This window comes from Dysidea avara, chromosome 5 (genome assembly GCF_963678975.1).
Source record: "Dysidea avara chromosome 5, odDysAvar1.4, whole genome shotgun sequence".
Taxonomy (NCBI): domain Eukaryota; kingdom Metazoa; phylum Porifera; class Demospongiae; order Dictyoceratida; family Dysideidae; genus Dysidea; species Dysidea avara.
In genome coordinates, this window is record NC_089276.1 from 23,068,373 (window position 1) to 23,094,376 (window position 26,004).

General features: G+C 38.1%; 1 protein-coding gene across 1 annotated transcript in view; it reads right to left on the reverse strand.

The window, feature by feature from the left end:
• The window catches only part of LOC136255695 (hemicentin-1-like), a 49,608-nt gene that overhangs the window by 14,203 nt on the left and 9,401 nt on the right, over positions 1-26,004 (reverse strand). The window contains exons 2-14 of the mRNA XM_066048510.1: positions 24,880-25,233; positions 20,579-20,965; positions 20,218-20,523; positions 17,006-17,332; positions 16,566-16,949; positions 16,200-16,505; positions 8,253-8,576; positions 7,816-8,202; positions 7,453-7,752; positions 5,891-6,226; positions 2,724-3,107; positions 2,381-2,677; positions 1,948-2,051 (exon numbers count right to left, since the gene is read on the reverse strand). Coding sequence (XP_065904582.1) covers positions 1,948-2,051; positions 2,381-2,677; positions 2,724-3,107; positions 5,891-6,226; positions 7,453-7,752; positions 7,816-8,202; positions 8,253-8,576; positions 16,200-16,505; positions 16,566-16,949; positions 17,006-17,332; positions 20,218-20,523; positions 20,579-20,965; positions 24,880-25,233 — 4,196 coding nt within the window. The remainder of the gene's footprint in view (positions 1-1,947; positions 2,052-2,380; positions 2,678-2,723; positions 3,108-5,890; positions 6,227-7,452; positions 7,753-7,815; positions 8,203-8,252; positions 8,577-16,199; positions 16,506-16,565; positions 16,950-17,005; positions 17,333-20,217; positions 20,524-20,578; positions 20,966-24,879; positions 25,234-26,004) is intronic.

Below are 26,004 nucleotides of genomic sequence, written 5' to 3' on the forward strand. Positions count from 1 at the left end.
TGAATGCCCATATCTCGTAAATGGCTGTTGCGAATTTAATCAAATTTGCTGTGTGGCGTACCCTACCTGGGGGACAGCTATAATGCAAAAATGGTGTGCCTTGGAGAAGGGGCCATGGAGCTATGCATGCATGAAAAAGCTGTTTTCTTTCTTCCTATTAATATACTCACAGTGTAGTTGCCGGCTTTCTTGGCGGCACGACACACTACCGTGTGTCTTGATTCTTTAAACCTTTCTTTAATGTCCTAAATTTTAAGACAATTTGATAACACATTTTCATTCTATAGCAGTTTTGTTAGTTCAAGAAAGAGAAGAAAACAATGAAGAAACTAAGCCACTTTTTGAGGAGTTGTATCTCAGGAATGCTTGGATGATTAGAGACTCAATTTCGGTATGTGGACCACTGAATATGAGGACATTTTCACTATAAAAGCCCTCTCATTTTTAAAAGATATCATATAAAGCTACTAAACATACATGTGACTGAAAATGAAGGTATTCTCTGTTCTGTTAATTACGTACAGGAGAGCATTAATTATACGGACAAGTGCAAGGATCACAAAAATGAAAAGTAAAGAATCAAGAGAGGTGGCTTACACCTGCAGCTACAAGTACACATTATTTCCTACATCAGTCTTATTACAGCAACTTGTCAATATACGTAGTAGCCACAACTGAAGTAGGAATTAAATGACCACTTGTAGGTGTAGGCAAACCTTCCTTCACTACTTTGAATGATCCCTAATCTTATTGTCTTGACAATGTTATGACTGGTAAACCCTTTGCATATGCATAAACAGACAAATTTGGCACAAAACACAATAAAATTAATTTTGAATCTGAATGGGCAGGCCAACTACCAAACACTGAAGTGGTCATTATACTTCTAAGTTAAGTTCATTACAATTGGAGAATAGTATGAGAAGCGCCACTGCAACCAATCCAGTCTATATGGAAAATACTGACAATTCCTGTTATTAATGCGATAGTCAGCACAGGGAATCCATGATGTGCTACTGTGTGTTAATATCTTGTACCGTTAGCAGGGGCGTACGCAGGAATTTTGAAAAGGGGTTTCCACTACAGCCAAGTGACTGTTATATTAGAGTAGTTTATATTGTCTGACTGCTTTATTAGAGTATCTCGATCTTTTCACCAAAATCATAAGCTATAAGTGTTGTTATCGTGTGAGAAACTATTATTTAACTAAGATAAAAGTTTGCAATGTGTCCTGTTCCATGATAGATTCCAGATTCTGGAAACCTGAAGTTTCAATTTCTTACTGTTTCAAGTAGTGTGTAAAATTCAAAGGGGTTTCCTGAAACCCCTGGAAACCCCCTCGGTACACCCCTGATTAGCTGTAAGAAATGGGTCATAAAGGAGGACTAAGGTAAGTCCATGATATGCACATTGTACGTACTATGGTATGACAAAAGCAAAAGGCACCCACTGGACTGAAGTGTAAAAAAAAATCAAGCTCGTAGCTTTAGTTGCTATTGAGTAAGTCAGTCAGTCAGTCAGTCAGTCAGTCAGTCAGTCAGTCAGTCAGTCAGTCAGTCAGTCAGTCAGTCAGTCAGTCAGTCAGTCAGTCAGTCAGTCAGTCAGTCAGTCAGTCAGTCAGTCAGTCAGTCAGTCAGTCAGTCAGTCAGTCAGTCAGTCAGTCAGTCAGTCAGTCAGTCAGTCAGTCAGTCAGTCAGTCAGTCTGTCTATCATTCAGCAGAAAGTTCCACTTAAGTTCAAAATTTCATAACAACCTATTAGGAATGTTTCAAATCCCACTGAAGATACTTTTAGGTTTAATTATACCTAACCAATACTTCCAAGGCACTATGAAAGTATTGTGAGGCTGGTTTCTGGTCAATATTCAAAGTGCAAACCTCCATGATCCCCAACATACAGTACGGTATGACATGTATGTAGTACTGTAAGATAATTGCATTACATTACCTGGTAATAGAGAATTGTTGCAGGTACACTGGGTGTAGTCCAGCTTAGTACAATGGTGGTTTCTTCAACTGATTCAACTGTTAGACTTAGTGGTGGAATAGGAACTAGTAGTGGAGTAATAAACACATAGAAGTTAACACGGAGTTGTAGTACCAAGCCAATTATAATGTTTGTGCAACTATAAGTATGAAGTTTATTATTTGTTACAAAAGTATCAAAACAATCAGAAACAGATGTTAAGAGGTATAGTAAAAATCTTATGTGAAGAAGAAAAACATGGAGCCTAATAAGGAATTAAAAGTATATACACACCATAATACAGGCATTGCATGCACAAATGCACAAAGTAATCAAGTAAGATCATCGCAGAGTAAACTATAAAATAAATACAGTAGTTTTTAATGGATATAGCAATATTATATCACTACCTTACCAACATTCACTGTAACACTATGACTATCACTTCCAATAGGGTTAGTTACACTACATGTGTATGTTCCACTATCACTTGTAGCAGCTTCACTAGTGGAGTATTCAGTGTGGAACACTGCTCTTGTACTGCTATGAATTACTGTAGTGTAATTAATGGATTGTGAAATTGGAACATCATCCTTCATCCAGGTGAACGTGTCTGGTGGAGAACCTTCTGAGGTACAAAACAATGTCAGTGGAAAGTGAACAAAGGCATTGACAATAGATGGTGTAGTAGAATTTGTGACTACTGGAGCAGCTGTGTTGAGATGATTATAAAAAATATACAACATAACATAACTCACTTCTTCCAGGTAAATACACTCCAACCCTCACACCCTCATCTACCCCATCTCTGTTCCTTGAAACACATGTATAAACACCTTCTTCATTAGTGGTGAAATTTCCACACAAGCCTACATTGATCACTCCAACAAACTGTGTTATATCTTCTCCACGTGATTGTACCACAGGACCATTACATCCTCCATGAGGAATTAGTGCATTGTTAAAGTATAGTGAACTTGTTTCAGAATTGTTATTATTGGTAGGTCCCAAGCCAGCAACACATCTAAACAGCACATCTGTAACAGTGTCAGGTGTTCTGATATAAGAATAGTTCTCAATAATGTTGTCAAATGTGATTTCATTACTTCCAGTATTTTCTACACTCCCAGTCAATCTAACTCCTAATAATTATACAAAGAATATAATACATAACCTGCTGAACAAAAACCTGTACAACTAGTCTGCAATTTCTTTTAAAAAGTATTTTGTTGTCTATAGTGAGAAACCAATAGGCTGGATAACAGCAAAACAAATTAATGGATAACAGCAAAACAAATTAATTTACACGGTAGCTATACTGATAATAAATTACAGGTGCTTATTAAGTTGTTATAAACTTGTTCCATTGTGTTCACCATGGGACTGGCTTATAATTATCATGCTTACAAGAAAGAAGTTAAGGCTATATATTTAATCTCAAAAATGATAGTGATAACATTTTTACTGGAAATACTGCAACGTAAACAAACACATGTACGTAGCCCACATTCATTAACTGATACATATTAAACTTACACATACTCTACATGGGTGAACACAATAGGGTATATATCGTATAGCTGGAAATTTTCAAAGGATGAAAGTTTCGCAAATTTCATGAGTAATGATAGCTTCGTGAAAACATAATCATGAGATGTTTCAGATTTGTACACATAGCTATCAAGACACACGGTAGTGTGTCGTGTGGCCAAGAAGCTAGCACGCAACACCTGTGAGTATATTGACATGAAGAAAGAAAACGCGATTTTCGCACCTCCATAGCTCTGTGCTGCCTTTACAACACAAGACGAATTTTGCTGTGGACACGCCCGCCAACTTCAGTACTCCACATACCAACTTTGAGCGAAATCGCTTCAAGCGTTCTCGAGATATGCAACTTCAAAAATTGGCTTAGTTTCTTTGTCTTCGTCTTCTTCTTTTTCTTTGTCTTTTCGTAAACTTACAAAAACTTCCATAAAACACAAACTCCATATCTGATTGCCTTGAAATTTGGCACACAGATGGGGGGTATAAAGGCGCATCTCAGTACCAAGTGTGGCTGGAATACGACAAAAAGACAAAGAGTTATTAGCTATTATTCACGAAAAATAACACCAATATGTTGTCATGCCTACAGGGTAAACCGCGTACAGGAAGAAGCTGAAAATCAGTGGGTAAAAAGGTTAACTATTGAACCTCAAACCTTTTGTAGTTTGAAAGAAATCGAGCTAAAAACCACGAAGATACAACAAAAAAAACCAACAGTGTGTAACAATTACGGAATCGAAATTAGCTAATAAAAAACGACTACTTACCACGTCTACCAGAAAAATTGCTTGGAGTATTGATCATGTTTTGAAAATCACTGTACAGATGGAGTAATCATCTTAGAAAGGTTCTTCAATGGTGTAAAAGAATAGACTTAAAGCCACAGAGTTTTAACACGAAATCCAACTTGGTGTAGCAAGTGCGAGATCGAGATACTGTAATACAGCAGTCAGCCTAATAGAGCAGTCAGCCTAATAGAGCAGTCACCCTGAAGAGAATTCAAGAGATCAGCTAGAAACAAGTAACCTGTATAGAGATCAGCTACAAACAAATCGCCCTGTAGAGAGTTCAGCTACAAACAATTCACCCTGTAGAGAGATCAGATAGAAGAAGTTACCTTGTAGGGAGTTCAACTACATAGTTCAGCTGGAAGAAGTCACCTTATAGAGAGTTCAGCTAGAAAGAAAACAACATGTAGAGAGTTCAGCTACAAACAAGTCACCCTGTAGAGAGATCAGCTAGTAGAAGTTACCTTGCAGAGAGTTCAGCTATGAAAAGATCACTGTAGAGAGTTCAGCTAGAAAAAGTCACCTTGAAGAGAGTTCAGCTACAAAGAAACCACCATGTAGAGAGTTCAGCTGCAAACAAATCACCTGCAAACAAATCATCATGTAGAGAAGTCAGCTACAAACAAATCGTCCTGTAGAAAGATCATCAAGAAGAAGTTACCTTGTAGGGAGTTCAGCTACATAGAAACCACAATGTAGAGAGTTCAGCTGCAAATAATCACCCTGTAGAGAGTTCGGCTACAAAAAGATCACCATGTAGAGAGTTCAGCTAGAAGAAGTCACCTTGTAGAGAGTTCAGCTACAAAGAAACCACCATGTAGAGAGTTCAGCTGCAAACAAATCACCCTGTAGAGAATTCAGCTACAAACAAATCACCCTGCAGATAGTTCAGCTACAAACAAGTCACCCTGTAGAGAGATCAGCTAGAAATCACACTGTAAAAAATGCTGGAAAAATGACAATCGGCTATTGCTGTTATAACAAAAAGTAGAGTTGCTATTTTAATATTTCATCACTGAAACAACCATGACTCGCTATTTTAGCAGATGTGATTAGAATTAACAGTGTGAAGATTGTCATTTCAGCAACACTTTTCTATTTCAACAAGGAAGTGCTCAATCAACAACACTGTGAAGTTATATTCGAGTGGTACTGTAGCTCAGTTTAATATACAGTAATATTGTTAAAAGATCCATTATGATTCATTTAAAGCATCTAGGGTTGTTCTTTTAAGCTTGATTATACCTAACCAGTATAACCAAACTGTCATGAAGGAAAGATGAGCTGGATTTTGGTGATACTCTTTGGCAGAAAAGTGGAAACCTACAAAACATGACTCATACTGTACAGTACTACCGTGACTATAGTCTTGTTCATTATTATTATGGAGCAATTAAAATGTGCATATATTTATTGTTGCAGCACACAATTTTACCCGATGTATACTTCAATGTCTTTTATTCAAAAAACAATTATACAAACTAGTTAGCTTTCACTAAGTACGTCACATACAACACCACTTGACCATTTGACTATTGATATTGACCATGTACATGAAATAGTTATAAGAAATAATATGAGTGTCTCACCTGATATACGGACTGTCATTGGACTACTGGTATATTCAATTCCATTAACAGTTGCAATGCAAGTGATGGTACCAGCATCTTCTGCAGTCAGATCATTACCAGTGACAGTTTGTGTTGTTTGACCATTAGGAAAACAATTTGGATTACCACTATTATATGCAGTGTTAGTATAACATCCTGTAGTGTCCCATTGGTATGTTGTGAGTCCAGGTATTAAGTCGCCATTAGCCAATGTCACCATACATGTTAGATTGACACTACCCAATACAGGATAGTCAAATGTATTAGGCTGATCATCAACTGGTGTACCAGCTGGATCACTGACTATGGTAACACCTGTAACAATATTTGGGAAGGCTATATCACTAATAAATACCAACTTGACACCTCAAATCAAACAGGTTATATTTCACACATATTGCCCTGAACACATGACGATATCATGATATAGCCCCGACCACAAATGCCTTTGATGCTGAGGCAGTGCAAAGCATTAATTTCCTTTTATTCTATATTGAGCTGCTTAAAAGTGTTACACAGTGGGTTTGGGTTTAGAATAGGTTTGTGTTTTTACCTATTAGGTGGGCATGCCCGCATGGTATATATTATTTATAGCATGGCTACTCAGAATTTGCCTCACGTGCTCTGGCCTGCAGCCCATGGACTTGGGCAAATACTGTAGAGTCTGGTTGTTAGGCACCTAATAACAGTTCACAAAAAAAATTGTGACTAGCATATACGTATGTAGTTGTTAAGCGCATGCGCCTAATAAATAAACCTCATCATGATTATTATGGATTCACGCTCTTGAGGTGGTGTGAATTTCAGTCACACATGTACCAGTCCAGTTTTTGTGCACTGAATCTTTCATGTGGAGCATACTACAAACGACTGTTTCACTTGGTAAGTAAAGTAATGGCATGTATTTTGGCTTTGTACTTTGTGAAATTTTGCGCTATGCACTATTAGCAAACCCCTAGCACTTCTTCCCTTGTATAGCTTCATCTCATATTGAAGCTTTGTGTTCGTCCACATGATTAAGTACAAGAAGTGGGTATGCGCTTAACAGGTTATATGCGCTTAATATATATACGTGTCATGTGCTTAACAACCAGACTCTACGTAGCATCTTGAAGGAGCCCCGCCATTGAATTTGCTCCACTTCTTGCCCAGCGGAGCATTTTAACATAATACTGAGACATAAAAGTTATCGTTCTATGGTATACCAGGAAAAGGAAAATCCCTAGTGGCCATGGTATAGATATTACTAATTACCACATAGCTATGTCAAACATGGTACAGAATTATATAAAATAAAATGAAATCCATGAGTTCTTGTGACCAGCAAACTTTGTCTAAATTTTTTTTGCTTTCCTTAATGGTTTGTTTGTACACTCCATTGTCATTTGTATTACAAGTTTATAGTACCATCTGTCAGAGCTATAGAATTTGCATGTACAAACAACAAATCCAGAGAATGCTGACTTACATATGTACATACATATAAGCGATTACTAAAACTAATAAGCAATCACATGATCACATATTGTATAGCAACATACCAGTGACAGCAATAACAGTTATAACATGTGTATCATTTCCAACAGGATTAGTCACGGTACATGTGTATGTTCCACTATCACTTGTAGCAGCACTATTAATGGTGTACATAGTACGGAACACTGCACTGGTAACGTTATGATGTACCGTAGTGATATTAGGGGACTGTGCCACAAAAACACCATCCTTCATCCAGGTGAATGTGTCTGGTGGAGAACCTTCTGAGGTACAATACAATGTCAAAGGGGCACCAATAACAATATTAACTATCGATGAAGTAGCAGTTGTAATCACTGGAGCAGCTACAGTATATAAAAGTATTAATAATATGAACAGCACACTGGGCTTATAACAAAGTAACTCACTTCTTCCAAGTAAATACACTCCTACCCTCACACTCTGATCCACCATATCACTGTTCCTCATAGTACATGTGTAAACACCTTCTTGTCTTGTAGTAAATCTTTCGCATAAAAATACATTAATAACTCCAACAAAACTACTGATGGTTGCTCCACGTGATTGTACCACAGGACCATCACATTCTCCATGAGGAATTAGTTCATTATTAAAGTATAGTGAACTTGTTTCAGCATTGTTATTACTGGTAGGTCCCAAGCCAGTGACACATCGAAACAATAAATCAGCATCATTTGGATCAATTGCAGTGGCAGCAGAATAATCATTAATAATGTTACTAGCTGTGACATCATTGGATCCAGTGGTATCAACACCTCCAGTTAGTGTAACACCTAATATAACAAGACACAAAAGTGATCACATAATGTTGCAGGAGGCTCACCTGATATAAGAATCGTAAATGGACTACTAGTATAGTGGACATCACCAATTGTTATAGTACAATGTATGGTACCAGCATCTTCTGCAGTCAGATCATTACCAGTGACAGTTTGTGTTGTTTGACCATTAGGAAAACATGTAGGATTACCATTATTATGTGCAGTGTTAGTGTAACATCCTGTAGTGTCCCATTGATATGTTGCAGTTTCAGTTACTCCATTAACTAACATACATGTCAGACTGACACTACTCAATATAGGATAACTGACTGTGTTGCGCTGACCATCAACTGGTGTACCAGTTGGATTACTCACTATGATCACACCTGGAACAATACAAAGATAAGCACTAATGCCAAACAATGTAATGAAATTGACATTGATCATACAGTATGTGTAGTGACTGACTATATAGTAACATACGATTTTACACACACGTGTAATTGTATTCTCATGTTTTAGTTCATTATTGTAACTAAAATCTGTTGATAATTGTGATACTCTTGTACTGGTTATTACGTTGGAGACGAGGTAAACTGGACAATAGCTAGCGGGAAATATGGCAACATGGGAGATTTTTACCAGGTAACAGAGAATTGGGCAACCTACATGGAACAAATGGAGCAGTATTTTATTGTTAACAATGTGGCTACTTACAACAAGAAACGAGCAATACACTTTAGCACATGCAGATTAACCATGTACAGTTTGATTTGCAGCGAAGTTGAAAGTTACCATGACATCCAGTACACAGCTCTAGTGGACACATTTTAATCCTCACCCTTCTGTAATAACGGAAAAATACAATTTTCACTCCAAAACACAGCAACCAGGAGAATCAATCACCACGTTTGTGGCAAGCTACGGAGGTTAACGGAGTTCTGGATTTTAGTGACACTGTACATAAATGACACGTTGAGAAGCAGATTCATGGCTGTACTGAATAACACTCATATACAACACTGCCTCCTTTCAGAAAATTAGCAAAGGATAAGGAAATTGCACAATCAAAGGAGTTGGCAGAAAAAGGTGTGTGGTCCATCTAGGCTGACACGCATATTACAGTACACAAGATAACCACACCATCAATTTGAAATAAAGATCACTTGACCCAACCTGTAACCCACGCTCCATCTAGAGGAAAAGTCACTGCTACTTCTGTGGGAGGAGGCATGCAGCCACCAGCTGCTATTTCAAAAGTGCACAATGCCACAGCTGTGGTAAAACCGGTCATATATCCAGAGTGTGTCGATCTAGGGGACAGCAAGGAGCAAATTTAGTCAAAGATGAGTCAATGAATGTAGTGGGGGGCCAACCTGTGCAGCCATTTCCTTGCAACGGTGAATATACATAGTTCCCAGTGGTATCGTGCCAGCCCACATTCCTGTCGTGGAGAATGTCAATGGTGATTAATGGACTGGAGGTACAAATGGAGATAGAAACTGCCGTCAGTTACATTGGTCAGCAAAGCAACATTTAACACACTGAAAACCTCCACAACAATGCCACCATTGGAACCGGCAAGTATCGAACTTCACACATACACAGGAGAAGAGATTAGAACCTTAGTTACTGTACCAGTAACAGTAGAAAAGAATGATCAAAAGTTACTCTACCACTTCTGGTAGTGATTGGCCAAAACTGGCTTGCAGAGCTGGTCTTGATTTGGGAGAAGTAAATATATACTATTAGTCCTTAAATCCTATTCTTGAATGCAATAATGAAGTCAGGGATGTCCAAGCAAAATCGTATGTGGACACTGATGCTAGGCCGCAGTTTTTCAAAGCCCATTCAATGCCTTATGCACTTAGACAGAAAGTAGAACAAGAGTTGGAGAGATTGCAAAACCAAGATGCGATCACCCCTGTCCCACTCTTAAAATGGGCCACCCCAATGTACTTGTTGTCAAAAGGGACAGCTCTTTGTGAGTATGCGGAGTCTACACACTCTTACCGCCAACAAAGTGTTGAAGATTGAAATGCACCCTCTCCCACGCATAGATGACTTGTTTTCCACACTGTCAGAGGGTCAAGCGTTTTTGATGTTAGATTTTTCACACACTTATCTGCAAGTCCAGCTTTCCAATGAGTCACAGAAATACCTTGTTATTAACACACACAAGGGATTTTATGCATAGAATTGGGGTTTCATCTGCCCGTGAAATTGTCAATGTATCATGGACAATTTGCTGCAGGGAATCCCTGGTGTATGTATGTATTTACTTAGATGACATACTGATCACTAGTAAAACAATGGAGGACCACACAATGACCCTAATCAACTGCTGTTGTTGACATGTGATGTCTGCTTGGGGAAGTTCTCTCCCACAGATTCAGAGATGGAATTGAGAAACCAATGTCCTATGTATCTAGAACCTTTGGCCGCGGCTGAGATGAGATATTCACACTATCATTTTTGGAGTGAAGCACTACCACCAGTATGTGAGTTCATCATATTGTCTGACCACAAACCATTAGTGCATGTTGTTAGTCAATCCAAGGTAAAGCCAGTCATGGCATTGGTTAGGATCCAGAGATGGGCAATCCTCCTGGGTGGGTACCAATACATATTGAGTATAAACCAGGGCCAAGAAATGCTAATGCTGATGCATTCAGAAGGTTGCCATTAGAGACTAGTCCTCAAGAGCCTCACTCCCATAGGTTGTCCATCTGATGGAACGGTTGGAGGCCACTGCAGCCTCAGCTTCACAAGTTGGTATACAGACAGCCCATAATCCAATGTTATATAAAGTGAACAGCATGGCATGTTTGGCTGGCCTCTAACTAAGAAATGTCCTCCAGAATTACAGCCATTTATGAAATAGAAAGAGAAACTTAGTATGCAAGATGATTTACATAATGTGGGGAGGAAGGGTAGTAGTCTCTTCAAAGTTACAAACAAAGGTAACTGAAGAGTTGCATACAATGCATCCTGGAATGACATGCTTGGCCTGCCAGCATTTGTGCATGGTGGTCGGTTAGATTTGGAAAGAAAGGTCAAGGAATGCAATATTTGTCAAACCACCCATCACAATTCCCCAACAGCCTTGATACACTTTTGGGAGTGGCCGCAACAGCCCTGGCAGTGTGTCCATGCTGATTATGCAGACCTCCCCTTGGGATAATGTTCCGTATACTAATTGTGACCAGATTTTACAAAACCGTTCTAAATCGCACATCAGGCAAAGTCAAACTAACACCACCAGTGGATAGCTACACTATCGTACTACTAGTTTTGATCCTCAGTATTGCTCAAACTACTTGAGGCTGGTTTTAACAGATGTCATTTCTGGGTGGTGTGGAGAGCTCAAATGGTGGCGGTCTCAGGCCTTGTGAAGGGTCTGGCTTGGCAAGAATCAGTAGTTTACTGGTGGATGGCCTGATAATGTTGGCCAAACTATTTTTCTACTGATTTTGCTGCATATCAGCCACTAATATACCAGCACAGCCCTGTAATCTCGTATCTGGACTTCAGTTGTGGTCTGGTTCCATTTTGAAGTCTATCTCTGCCAACCCACCCTCCTCCCTTTTGTGAACACTCGTGATACTACTTCGCTTGTCCAACTGCTCAGATTTTCTATCTTATTTGGTGGGAAACTATACAAGCAACTACAAATACTGGAGGTGGTCTGAAAGGTTATAGATTGATGTACATCTTGTGTAAATTTCATATTGCTTGCCATCCTTGCCATCCTTGGCAAGTTATGCTGATTTAAAATCTTTAGGACAGTAAATCTCGAAACTTCTAATGTGCGATGGAACATTTCCCAAAATTCAGTCACAATTGATGCTTACAGCAAATGGGTTGACATCCATATGGTTAACTCGAGTACATCCCAGATCATGATTGAGAAGAAGATGCAAAACAACATTTGCTACTTTACAAATGTTAGTCACCGATGGTGGCACACAATTTATGAGCTCAGAATTTTTACAGTTTGGAAAGGCTAATGGAATCAAACACATAATGTCATCACCATATCAACCCTCTACCAATGGTTTGGCCGAGCGGACAAATTTAACCCTTAAACCTGCATAATCCAGAAAACTGGATCTAATATGTGCGTCTTACACTGTAACTTTTGAAGCACAGTTCCTATTACTATGTAATTTATGCTATTCTAAAATAAGGATTAAAATGGTGCCTAGGGTTCTACCCTAATGCTAAACTCTCAGGCCAAAACATGCCGTGCAAGTAGCCTTCTGGCAAAGAAACACACAAACCCTTTACATACCTTTATAAATGATCCAAAACTCGATGGTAGCCGCTCCTATCAAATTAAAACAAACATTGCTTGCTTCTCCATTAAATTCTCTGTAAGGCTATATATGACTCATGTGATTATTAAACCCAAAACCGAAACTAAACATGCGACAAGAAGATCAATTCATGAAGTTGCACATCACCATCCTTCAATGCTTCATAACAAGTAAGTCTTTGTAGTTACAATGTTCATTTAAACTTCTCCAAGTAGCCCAGTGAACAGATTTTTGACCAATGTTTAATTTCAGGCTGTAGGAGTCAAGTTACCCCATTTAAAGCTGCCATGTATGTTTTTAATGTGTAAATACACATTACCCAAAAGTTCTATGTGGGTTTAAGGATTAAATTTTAAGGAAGGTATGAAGAGACAGTGCAATGGTTCCATAGAAACTCATGTGGCCAGATTCCTACGGTGTTTGCATACCACAACACTCCCCATTCTACAACAGGAGCATTGCCTGCAATGTTGATGTACAACAGGGTCATACCTTGATTTGTTGAAACTGGACATTCAGTCCACGGTACAGAGTCAGCAGTTCCATCAGAAACTTTCATATGATGTCCACTGAAAGGACAAACAGCTTACTGGTGGTAGCAGGGGTAACTCCAGGGGGTTTCTGAGGTATCCAGAAACCAATCAAGTGTATTCAAGAATATAATTTGCATTGATTTGCAAAGGCACAAGACGTTCAGATTGAGATACTCCAATAGAGCAGTCAATCACTCTAATAAAACAGTCACAGTATTTAGAGAAGCAGTCTAGCAAAAGCTATGTAGCTACAAATAAATACAGTACTATAAGGGTTTATATGTACTTTATCAGTGATATGAATTTATGTAGTTAGTGGAGGGCAGTTATTCTCAGGAGGTAGTTACCATTTTTTGGTCTTCATCAAAAGTCTAGCTATGCTCCTGATCAGAAATCAGTCACCAAAAGTCCTGGAGCTGCCTATGGACAGTGTGTTTTCCAAGAATTTTGGTTGAGGGCCTGCATGGTTGCCTGGTATCATTGATACAATTGAGGGACTTATGACACATTTGGTCAAGTTGACAGACAGTCAAATAGTTCAACATAATGTGGATCACATTCGTGTTCTTACTTTGGGACAAGCTAATGCGACCCATGATGACTTATTATTTGGTCCTACCACTGACAGTGATGAAACAGATTTGGAGCAACCACAAGCTAGTCATGAAGAACCAGTGTGGACATCAACCTGTACTAGTAAACCACCTAACAGATAAATTCACCCTGATTCCTGTACCTGAGAGGGAGGAATGTAGTGACTCTCATTATGGTAACGCACACACATAATTGTACGCACACACGATTGTACCTGGAAACCCCTCTAGCTATGTACCTGCACTGATACTACTTTTTACCAGCCAATCCAATACCAATACATTCTAGGTGGAAATGATCAACAATGATATACAGGTACTAATTGAAAATGACCAATAATCCTTATAAAAAGAATAAGCCAGCACATTTGTTAACCTTGTAAAGTGCAGCTAGCTGCATGGTTTATAGCCAAATCGCTAATTAAGGGGCGTGGCAAATGTTCCACTCGCGATTCTCGTGAACAAAACAGCTTCCACGCTGTCTTGCAAGCGAAACAGTTGCCACGCCCCTTAATTAGCTATTTTGAAAAAATGTCAAGCAAAGTTGTGCGTGCCAATGAGTGTGACGTTGCGCTGGCCAGTATCGTAGCTTCAATGAGTTTACATCCTTAATGGAGTCATAAACATACTTGACATACTTCTAAAGACCAACAGAAAGTCAACTGCCAAAACAAAACTAAAATGTAAGTCTAGTGGATAGTGCAATTCTGTTACCTTGGGCTTTAAGTACATATCTAGTTGACACTGCAAAATCTGGTCACTCCATATAACACCGTCAATCCCTTTTAAGGTATCTTAAAATATGTCACTGCTCTTTTGACTATGTGTGACTGATATCCCTATACAACCATGACTGAATTATGGATTAAATGTTCGTTAGTATATCTACATGTATAGACAGCCTCTCTTGTTTCACTGCTTTTTATTGTATCACTACTTTTTTCTTTGATCCCTAATCCAACTTGAAATTTCTAATTTTTTCTAAACATAATTATGGCCACTGTACCCATGCATATTACATCAAAATAAAGAATGGCACCAAGCATGCCATAAAATTAATTTTGCAACTGAACGTGTGCAACAACAATCAATTACTGAAAAGTTTAGTGGCCATCACGCTTCCTTTTCAGCTATGTTCCGCCCATTACACAGCATTACAAATAAAACAGTATGAGATGCGCCTCTGCAGTTCTTTTTGCTGACAATGCAAGGTGTTGATTCATGGTAGCACAATATGGCTTCTTTAATTTATGGTAGGTCAAGTAGTGGTGGATTGATTGGGACACAAATATGTGTACTGCGATTGCCATAAAGACACATCTCTGGACAAAGCGACGTCAAACGGTGAAGAAATCAAGCCCGTAGCCTTATTCATTGTCAATTACGTGATACTTGGCTGGAGGCATCAGTTAGTAAGTCAGTTAGTTAGTTAGTCAGTCAGTCAGCATAAACTTCTCTTAAATAGAAAATTTTTAAAATTTCATAGAAATTTGTTGGAAGGGTTTAGGATCGCTCTGAAGACGTTTGTGGGCTTGGCCATGCCTAACCAACACTGCCAAGCTGTTATAAAGGAAAGGTGAGACTGTCTTTTTTTGGGTGGACAAGAAAGGCCAAACCACCATGATCCCTAATATACAGTATGCTACTTTACTGTATGATTATTATGCTGGTATTGTACTTGCTGGTTTTACAGGTTATTGTAGCCAAATTATGCAATATGCACCTGGTATGGATGAAGCATATAAAAATTGGCAGACTCCTGTAAGTGTTCGAGCGTTAATCGGATGGCTGCAGGTTTGAGGCTGCCCAGGTCCAGTCATGGATTTTTTTCTCCTTTCTCCACCTTTTCAAACACACTTTCTGTAACAACTTTAAACAGGCTGTAGGACCAGGTGTCCTACAGACCTTCAGCAGTTGTGCTGCAAAACCTTAATAAATAAAATAATAAATAAATTGATTGTGTTGTGTGTAAGTCACACTTTTGGGAAAAAAACAAGCAAGGGGGACATGATGCATTCAAGCCCACATGCACCATGAAGCACTGGTTTAAACATTTTATTAAATGTAGTGACACTACCTGTTGGAAATATCAGATCGTTCATCAATGATCCTATTATAATCGTCTATAATCGGTGTTACTATTGGCGTGAAAACCATGACTGCCATACATCGTCATCACTATAAGCCCCATTTCACCATAACAGCAGTGTTTTTTTCAATCAAAAATTACAATGTTGCAAACAACAAACGAAGTAGAATTAAAATATGTATCATGGCCTGTCGCACCCCTTCCTCTACTTTTTATACAGAGACTATTGGCTCACATGAAATTCTTTCAGTGTTTGTGCAATATTATTGCGAAGTCACGTGGGTTTGTCCTACCCCTCCAGAGAATAAGCAACTAATTCTGCACAAAAGATTATTAGTTAATTTGCTGATTTATTAATTTATTTGATTTTATAGTTGTGTAATTTTAATTAAAGGTATAAATTTTTAGTTGTTTTTCTTACCCATGAATGCCACATGGTGAAAAATAATATTTTTTTAGTTTGATAAACACTCACCAGTACTGTTAGTAGCATTAACAGTAATACTATAACTATCACTCCCAATAGGATTAGTCACAGTACATGTGTATGTTCCACTATCACTTGCGCTAGCACTACCAATGAAGTATATAGTACGGAATACTGCACTTGTGCTAGTATGAGTCACTGTAGTGATACTAGTGGATTGTGTTATTGGAACACCATCTTTCATCCAGGTGAATGTGTCTGGTGGAGAACCTTCTGAAGTACAATACAATGTCAGTGGGGTACCAAAAGCAACATTCACTGTAGGTGGTGTACCAGCTGTAATCATTGGAGCAGCTACAGCGCATGTAGAAACATATTCATAACAAGATGAAGAGTTATTATGAAGAAACTCACTTCTCCCAGGTAAATACACTCCTACTGTCAAACTCTCATCCACCATATCACTGTTCCTCATAGTACATCTGTATACACCTTCTTGTCTAGCAGTAAATGAACTACACAAAAACACATTAGTAACTCCAACAAAATTACTGATGGTTGCTCCACGTGATTGTACTACAGGACCATTACATCCTCCATGAGGAATTAGTACATCATTAAAGTATAGTGAACTTGTTTCAGCATTGTTATTACTGGTAGGTCCCAAGCCAGTGACACAACGAAACAATAAATCAGCATCATTTGGATCAATTGCAGTGACATAATCATTGTTAATAATGTTACTAGCTGTGACATCATTGGATCCAGTAGTATCAACACCTCCAATCAGCCTAATACCTAGGTAACATGATGAAAGGCTATCACACTTTTATACTGTAATATTATAAGTTTACCTGATATACGGACTATCAATGGAGTACTAGTATAGTGCACATCACCAATTGTTACAGTACAATAAATGGTTCCCGCATCCTTTGCAGTTAGATCAATACCAGTGACAGTTTGTGATGTCTGACCACTAGGAAAACAATTTGGTCTACCACCATTATATCCAGTGTTAGTGTAACATCCTGTAGTGTCCCATTGGTATGATGCAGGTCCAGTTAACAATTGCCCTTCCACCATACATGTCAGAGTAACATTACTTAGTAAGGGATAGCTGAATGTGTTAGGTTGGCCATCGACTGGTGTACCAGCTGGATTACTCACTATGGTAACACCTAAAACAATTCAGTTTAATTAACATATCTACAGTCACATCACAATTGGCAATGGTAGTGGGAGACTAGTTAATGTGAACCATGGCAGTGGTTTATAATGCCAAAATTCTAATGTGTAACACTCATTTAAGCACCACCTAAGAAAGCACCCCAACCATGTTGCTGTCAGACCTTCAGTGCTGGTCACTGTAAAGTGCTAATAATAATAAAAATAATAATAATAAAACCTTACACAGGCTGTAGTAGGTCTAGCACTTATGCAACGATTGGTTCGCCACTGAATACATAGCAGGACAACCACACCCTTAAAAACAGCATATCAAGGTGACCACGCCTTCACACGTCTACAAAGATTGGAGCATACTAGTAAACTGCATCCTCAAAACAATCAGAGAATGGTGCCGACATCTCTCAATGACCCAGATGCCCTCACAACATCATGTAACCATAGTGAATAGATATCCATTATGTCATTTGAGATAAGATCAAAAGACATTTGCCACACATTCTGTGCCACACAGATGATGTACAGTGGAGGTTAGACAAGAGGGTGGATTAAGTCTACCCAATGAAGACACTAAGGGAAAATTTCATCTCAATTCACAAACATTAATTATGCCATGCATGATTCGTACTACCACAGGAATGTCTCATAACATCCTGTCAACTCCATTTTGGATATATATTTTTATAGTTTGTGGTCAGAACAAGCTTTTGCTGTTCTCTGTGTTGCACAGACTTACAGAGTTTATTTCTATAGAGGTTGGTAGGGTTAAAACATATATATATATATAGAAGGAATAATTAGGAATTTTAAGCTGGATTAGGGATCAAAGAACAAAAAAGCAGGGAAACAAGGGAAGAGCTACAAAGTTGTGAACAAGGGAGGTTGCCTATACCTGCAGATATACTAGTGGATATCTAACCCCTACTCTTCAGTCTATAACCATGACTGAATTAGGGATTACATGTCCACTAGTATATCTGCAGGTATAGGCAACCTCCCTTGTTCACAACTTTGTAGCTCTTCCCTTGTTTCCCTGCTTTTTTGTTCTTTGATCCCTAATCCAGCTTAAAATTCTTAACTTTTCCTTCTACTTGTTTGTTTACTTTTTTATAACACAATTATGACTACTGAACCCACATGTACTACATTAAAAGAATGAATGGCATCAGACATTCCATAAAATAAATTTGTGTTTGAATGCGTGTCCCAATAATCAATTACGCGCTGAAAAGTGAGGTGACCATTACACTTTGTTTGTAGCTATATGCTCCATTCGTTACACAGTGTTACAAACGAAGAACAGTTCAAGAAACTTCTCTGCAATGAATCCAGTTGCTACAGAAAATGTGGGTGAAAAGCATGACACAGCCAGAGGGAAGCCATATTGCGCTATCGCAAATTGACACCTTGCATTGTCAGCGAAAAGAACTGGAACACAAAGGAGGACAAAGGTAAGTCCATGATATGTGCATTGTACGTACTGCAGTTGGCGAAAAGTCACATCTCGGGACAAAGCGACGACTGTGAAAAAATCAAGCCCGTAGCCTTATCCATTGTCAAGTTATGCTTGGCTGAAGGAATCAGTCAGTTAGTTAGTTAGTCAGTAGAAATTCAATTAAATAGGATTTTTTTTTAAATTCCATAGAAACTTGTTGGAAGGGTTTGGGGTCACTCCGAAGGCATTTTTGGGCTTGGCTATGTCTAACCAATACTGCCAAGCTGTTATGAAGGAAATTTGAGGCTGATTTTAAGGTGATATTTTTGGACAAGAAAGCCCAAAACTGCATGATCCCTAATATACAGTACTACCTTACTGTATGATAACGTTTAAAAATGAAGTAGGTAAAACTAGTGAGATGAGCTATGTTGTAATACCATCATTCCTATAATCTTGTCTCACTAGTTTGTATTGCTTGGATCCCTCCTTGATTTTTAAATCGATACTTTTAAATATACTAGTTTGTTTAGTTTCTTTGTTATAGCTACAGCTATGATATGTACATGTGACTGTTTTATTAGAATGTTGAATATGGCTGTCGTATTAGAGTGACTGCTTTATAAGAGTATCTCAAGTGGGCATCCTATACACAATATTTATGGGACATGGTCATAGCATGCCTAGTTTTTCATCATGCTACCAACAAGAGGCATGTATTCAATGATCAATTGCTGTAAATACAGCTAGATTATTAAGTAATATGTGCCTTGATCATTATTGGGCCAGCTAGATTGTAAAGAGCTGTGTTGCTCAATTGTTATTGGTCTAGCTAGTTTTCAAAAAGTCCTATCATCCAGGTGTCTACCAACAGTGTGAGTGCCATCTTGTTGCATCTAATGTCTATACGAAAAAATGTGTAGTTCACCACAGTTGGGCATGGTAGACATTCATTGCTTATTCTGGCAGGTTTTGATCACAACCCACAATGAATTCTATTGTCACAGTATTGTGACACATGGTGAAGTGTTTCTGTGATATCTCCAGGATTTGTCCACTTACATCAACAAACGTAACAGCAACATTACCTTCTCCCATGCATCATGTAAGTACATGTATTTAGATATGTCTATAAAAGCAATCCAGTAGTAGAACTTGTATTGACTGGGGCGATTAACCACTCAGTGCAGCATGAGCTATCAGCCTGCACTAGCTTGGGTGATTTGTCGTACTGGCATAAGTGCCGTGGGCTATTAGCCTGCACTAGAGCATGTGGGCAACTGTGCTTTATTGCCCACAAAGAGTGCTTTATTGCACCGCAAAGAGTGCTTTAATCCTACAATAAAGCATTCTTTGAGCAATAAAGCACTGTTTGCTCTAAAGTGTACTTATACACCCATGCAAAGTTCTATAAATTGATATACGTAATTGAATTACACTCACCAGTACTATTGGCAGCATTAACAGTAATACTATAACTATCACTTCCAATAGGATTAGTCACAGTACACGTGTATGTTCCACTATCACTTGTAGTAACTCTACTAATGGTATAATCACTACGGAACATTGCGCTAGTCCTAGTGTGAGTAACTGTAGTGATACTAATGGATTGTGTTATTGGAACACCATCCTTCATCCAGGTGAATGTGTCTGGTGGAGAACCTTCTGAGGTACACGATAATGTCAATGGGGCACCAATAACAACATCTACTGTAGATGATATAGCAGTTGTGATCATTGGAACAGCTAAAGTGATAACAAGAAGAGGAGTAAACACTTATATTATTTTATAGCAACTCACTTCTTCCAACTAAATACACTCCTACTCTCACACTCTCATCCACCATATCACTGTTCCTCATAGTACATCTGTAAACACCTTCTTGGTTGATGGTAAATTGTCTGCACAAAAAGACGTTAATAACTCCAACAAAATTACCGATGCTTGCTCCACGTGCTTGTACCACAGGACCATCACATCCTCCATTAGGAATTCTCACATTATTAAAGTATAGTGAACTTGTTTCAGCATTGTTGCCACCAGTAGGTCCCAATCCAGTAACACAACGAAAAAATAAATCAGCATCATTTGGATCAATTGCAAAGGCATGAGAGTAATCATTAATAATGTTACTAGCTGTGACAGCATTGGATCTAGTTGTATCAACACCTCCAGTTATTGCAACACCTGTATATGTCAAATAGAAACAAGTGACAGTTAAAGCTAAAGAAACAATTATTATACAGTACAATTGTACTGTACAGTAGGGACCACAAAGGTGTGGGCATGGCCCATAAAAAACATCATCCAAAAACCAGCCTTACTTTTCCCTGACAACGATGAAGCTGTATATTGATTAGGTAAAACTAAGCCCAAACAAACCTTCAGATCAATCCAAAATGTTTTCAACAAATTGCTATGAATTTTTAAAAAAATTATTAAATGGAATTTTTTTGTGACTGACTGCATGATGCCTTCAGACAAGTGTAACTAACGGCTAAGGCTACGGGCTTGATTTTTTGATTTTTTACTGTTCGACGTTGCTTCAGCTTGAAAGGTGCCTTTTGGTATACCGCAATGCGTACAATACATTCTTCAGTGTCCTCCTTTGTATCCCATTCATCTCTGTTGACAGTGAAAAGAATCAATTTGGCAGTAGCACATGATGGGATGGCATCCCTTTGTAACAAAAATTGTCTGTATGGCTACTTTGATTGCAGAGGTGCTTTTTGAACAGTTCTTGATTTGTAGTGCTGTGTAATGAGTTGAACATAGCTGACAACAAAGCATAATGGACACTTCACTTTTCAGACAATAATTGATACCTGGGGCGTGCAGCACCATTTCTTTGTTTTGATGCAGTATGCATGGGTTCACCAGTCATAATAATTTTACTTTATAAAAAAAGTTAACAAATAAGTACACAAAAAAATTTGTGACCGGATTTTACAAAACCGATCCAAATCGCACATCAGGCAAAATCAAACTAACACCACCTATGGATAGCTACACTATCGTACTACTAGTTTTGACCCTCAGCACTACTCAAACTACTCGAGGCTGGTTTTAACAGACGTGCTTTCTGGGTGGTGTGGAGTGCTCAAATGGCGGTTTCAGGCCTTGTGAAGGACCTAGCTTGGTAAGAACCAGTGGTTTACTGGTAGACAGCCTTATAATGTTGGCCAGACGTTTTCTCTGTTAATTTTGCTACATATCAGCCACTAAGGAGCCAGCACGGCCCTGTAATCTCGTGCCTGGACTCCAATCATGGTCTGCCTCCATTTTGAGGTCTATCTCTTTCCCTCCCCGCCACCCGCCACCCTCCATCCCTATGTGAGCACTCGTGATACTACTTCGCTCGTCCAACTGCTCAGATTTTCTATCTTATTTTGGCGGGAAACTCTACAAGCAGCTACAAGTACTGGAAGTGGCCTGAAAGGTAACAGATTGATGCATCTTTTGTGTAAATTTCATACGCATGCTTGCTATCCTTGAAGAGTTATGCTGGCTTCAATTCTTTAAAACCGTTTATCTCGAAACTTCTAATGTGCGATTTGGATCGTTTTTCCAAAATCCAGTCACAATTGGAATTCTCAACTATAGAATAGGGACCATAGCACATCGATAAAAAGTACTGAAACAAGCTGGAGTAGTGCATGATATTAAATCACAGTAAAATAATTAGAAGTGTTATATCCCTACTGTACTCAAGATACCATAATGGAAATGCACAGTAGGGATATAACACTTCTTATTGTTTTACTGTGATTTAATATCGTGCACTATTCCAGCTTGTTTCAGTACTTTTATCAATGTGTTATGGTCTCTACTCTAGTTGAAAATTCCAATTTTTTTCGTGTACTTGTAGGTACATTAAACAACAGATGGAATTCTATTAAGTTGTTGATTAGGGATCAAAGAAAAATAATGAAACAAGGGAATAGCTAATAAAGAGAAACGTATAGCTGCAAATATACCTACTAGTAAACATTCAATCCCTGTACTATATTCTATGACTGAATTAGGGATATTATGTCCACTAGATATCTGCAGATATAGGCAGCCTATCTTGTTTCACTACTTTCCTGCTTCTCTTTGATCCTTAAAATTCCTATATTTTCCTTCTACTTGTTTGCTTACCCATAATGATGACTAATGAGCCCATGCATACCACATCAAAAGAAAGAATGGTTAAAGGCATACCATAAATTTTATTTATCATCTGAACTCATGTCCCAACAATCAGTGCAACAACTTTTAAACAAGCTGTAATAAAATAAATCAATTACTGAAAAGTGAAGTGGCCATTGTCAAACCTTTACACATGCAGTGTTACAATGAAGAACATACGAGAAATGTCTCTGCATGCAATCAATCCAGTTGCTACAGAAAATACGGGCAATAAGTGTAATAGCCAGCAACAGGGAATCTGTATCATGCTACTGCAAATTGACAACTTGCATTGTCTGCAAAAGAACTGAGACACAAAAGAGGACAAAGGTAAGTCCATGATGCATGTATCGTTAAGCTAAAGCGACATCTAGCAGTGACATAGCCTAAACCATTATCGACTTACATTTGCCTGAAGGCATTAGTAAGTAGCTTTATGTCACGATATGAACATAATTATATCACAATATAGAACTAACTGTCACATTCGCAAGACAAACATACACATACTCTTTATTGTAAGTTTAAATTTAAGGTTAGATGTATACCAGAAGCAAAAGCTACTCTTGTTTATCAGGTTTTAAATGCCTGTGGCTGGCACTACATAGAAACCATAAAACCTCCCAGTTTACTTTGGAGTTGGCTTGTTTACCACACACTACACCATCAACACATAACTTAATTAAATGCCAAATACCACATGTCTGGCCTCCCCCACATCATTATACTGCCACTATCGATACAACTGCTTGGCTATATCCTATCATATCACCACCTTATTACGTCGATACTATCGATGTATCGATATATCGTGGCAACACTAAAGTAAGAAAGTAAGTATAATATTAATTATGTGTACTAATTTTTCATTACTTTGTTGATAATATTTTTAAGGACACTCATTACAGTATTAGGCATTACATATTGGATAAGGGTAATTATTATCAAAAACAGCCAAACTGTAATCCCATCCAAACAGCTTACAGCTGTAAAAAAAAGTGTGTGTCCAAGTAAAGCAGAGCTAACTACGACAAAAAGTAGTGATATGCCACAGTGCGGCCATGTGTGAGGTATGCAAGTTGTGAATAATCAGATAGTACAATTGTAACAGTATTAATGAGTGCAAATCGATGCAGCTAGTTTTTCAGTCCCGTGAGCATCTTCATAAATGCCACTCAAATTTGATTCTTTATAAAGCAAAGTGTATAGATTCTCTGATAGCAATAAATAGATTGAGTTTGGCCGCCTTTCCTTTGTTCATAGCATTGCCGTATACAGGAAAGGCGGCCAAACTAAACTATTTATTGTTATCAGAGAATCTATAGACTTTGCTTTATTGTGAATCAAATTTGAATGGCATTTATGAAGATGCTCACAGGTCTAAAAAACTAGCAGCATCACATAGTTTCCATTAATACTTTTACAATTGTACTATCTGATTATTCACAACTTGCATACCGCACACTTGTGGTATATCACTACTTTTTGTTGTAGCTAGTTCTGTTTTACTTGAACACACGCTTTTTTACAGCTATAAACTGTTTTGGATGGGATTTCAAACCTTCTTGTTAGAATAAGCATACTCTCAATGTTGAAAACAGTAGCAGATCTAGGTGGGTTTCCATGGTTTTGACAGAAACCCCTTTTAAATTTAGATCACAGTCCACAGCTACATATCTTGGCCGGTTTCTTCACTTTAATTCTACTTTATGAATCAAATTCCAGTTCATTGGTAGTTACAAAGTACAGGAAAGTTGCAAATGTACTATACAGTGCTATTGTAGTACTGCATGGTGAACTATTGGTTGCCATTCTACATGTATTTAATAACTTTAAATAAAATGAAAATTGTTAAATTCAATGGGCATATAATCAGCATTACGTATGTTTTAGTTGTACTATGTAAATTATCACTACTACATGGATTTCACCTGATATATGAATTGTCATTGGATCACTGGTATATGCCACTCCACTAATAGTTGCAATACAAGTGATGGTACCAGCATCCTCTGCAAGCAGATCATTACCAGTGACAGTTTGTGTTGTTCGTCCATTAGGAAAACACCTTGGTCTACCTCTATTATATGCATTATTAGTGTAACATTCTGTAGTGTCCCATTGGAATGATGCACTACCAGAGAAGTCAGTACCAGACAATGTCACCATACATGTCAATGTAACGCTGCTCAATATAGGATATCTAAATGTGTTAGTAGATCCACTAACTGGTGTACCAGCTGGATTACTGGCTATGGTCACTGTGTATGTTTGACCATCAATACCTGTAACGTACATGTACAGTCAATACAATATCACAGTACATACAACCCATGCATCAAATACCTTTTATAGTCATCCTATACACTATATGTTACAGTTTTTAATTGCACTACAATTTCAAATTATATAAGAAAAATTGTTTCTTCTAAAATCTTACAAGATGTAGCTACATCAGTATGCAGGTTCACTGTATTTCACCTAACAGGTTAACAGAAACAATGATTTGAAAAATTACATGTTATCACAAAACCGTGAAATCATGTGGCACAATTTGTGTATATGATAAGTTAGAACTTATGACTCAGCACTATATGGCAGACAACATTGAGCCCCATCAACCTGTATAGTAGAGATCATCTCATAATGCCTCCCTAAATTTTGTGGCACAAATCAACACTTACACTGAGAGAAAAATTTGAAAGTGTATACATTATTCATATTAATTTGTCGTCTGTCATGATACTCCAACTTCATGGTGGTGTTATCACTGAAGCTTAGAAGCGTACACTTTCTACACAATGGGTCATGGGTGTACTTTATTTAAGATGTTTAACACTGTTTCTCACTGTACTAGTGATGCAAGGCACTTTTCGTCTTTATGTACATACCATAATTGAAAGCAGCAATGTACAACTATGATTCATTCTCTTAAGTCTAGTCAGTAGTTTTTTATGTTTACGTTATCACTGCATAGCTATATAGCTCATATTTGCTAGAGAATTGTAGAAAAAACGTGTGATGTAGCCATATACACTGTTCAGAGGATTGTACAG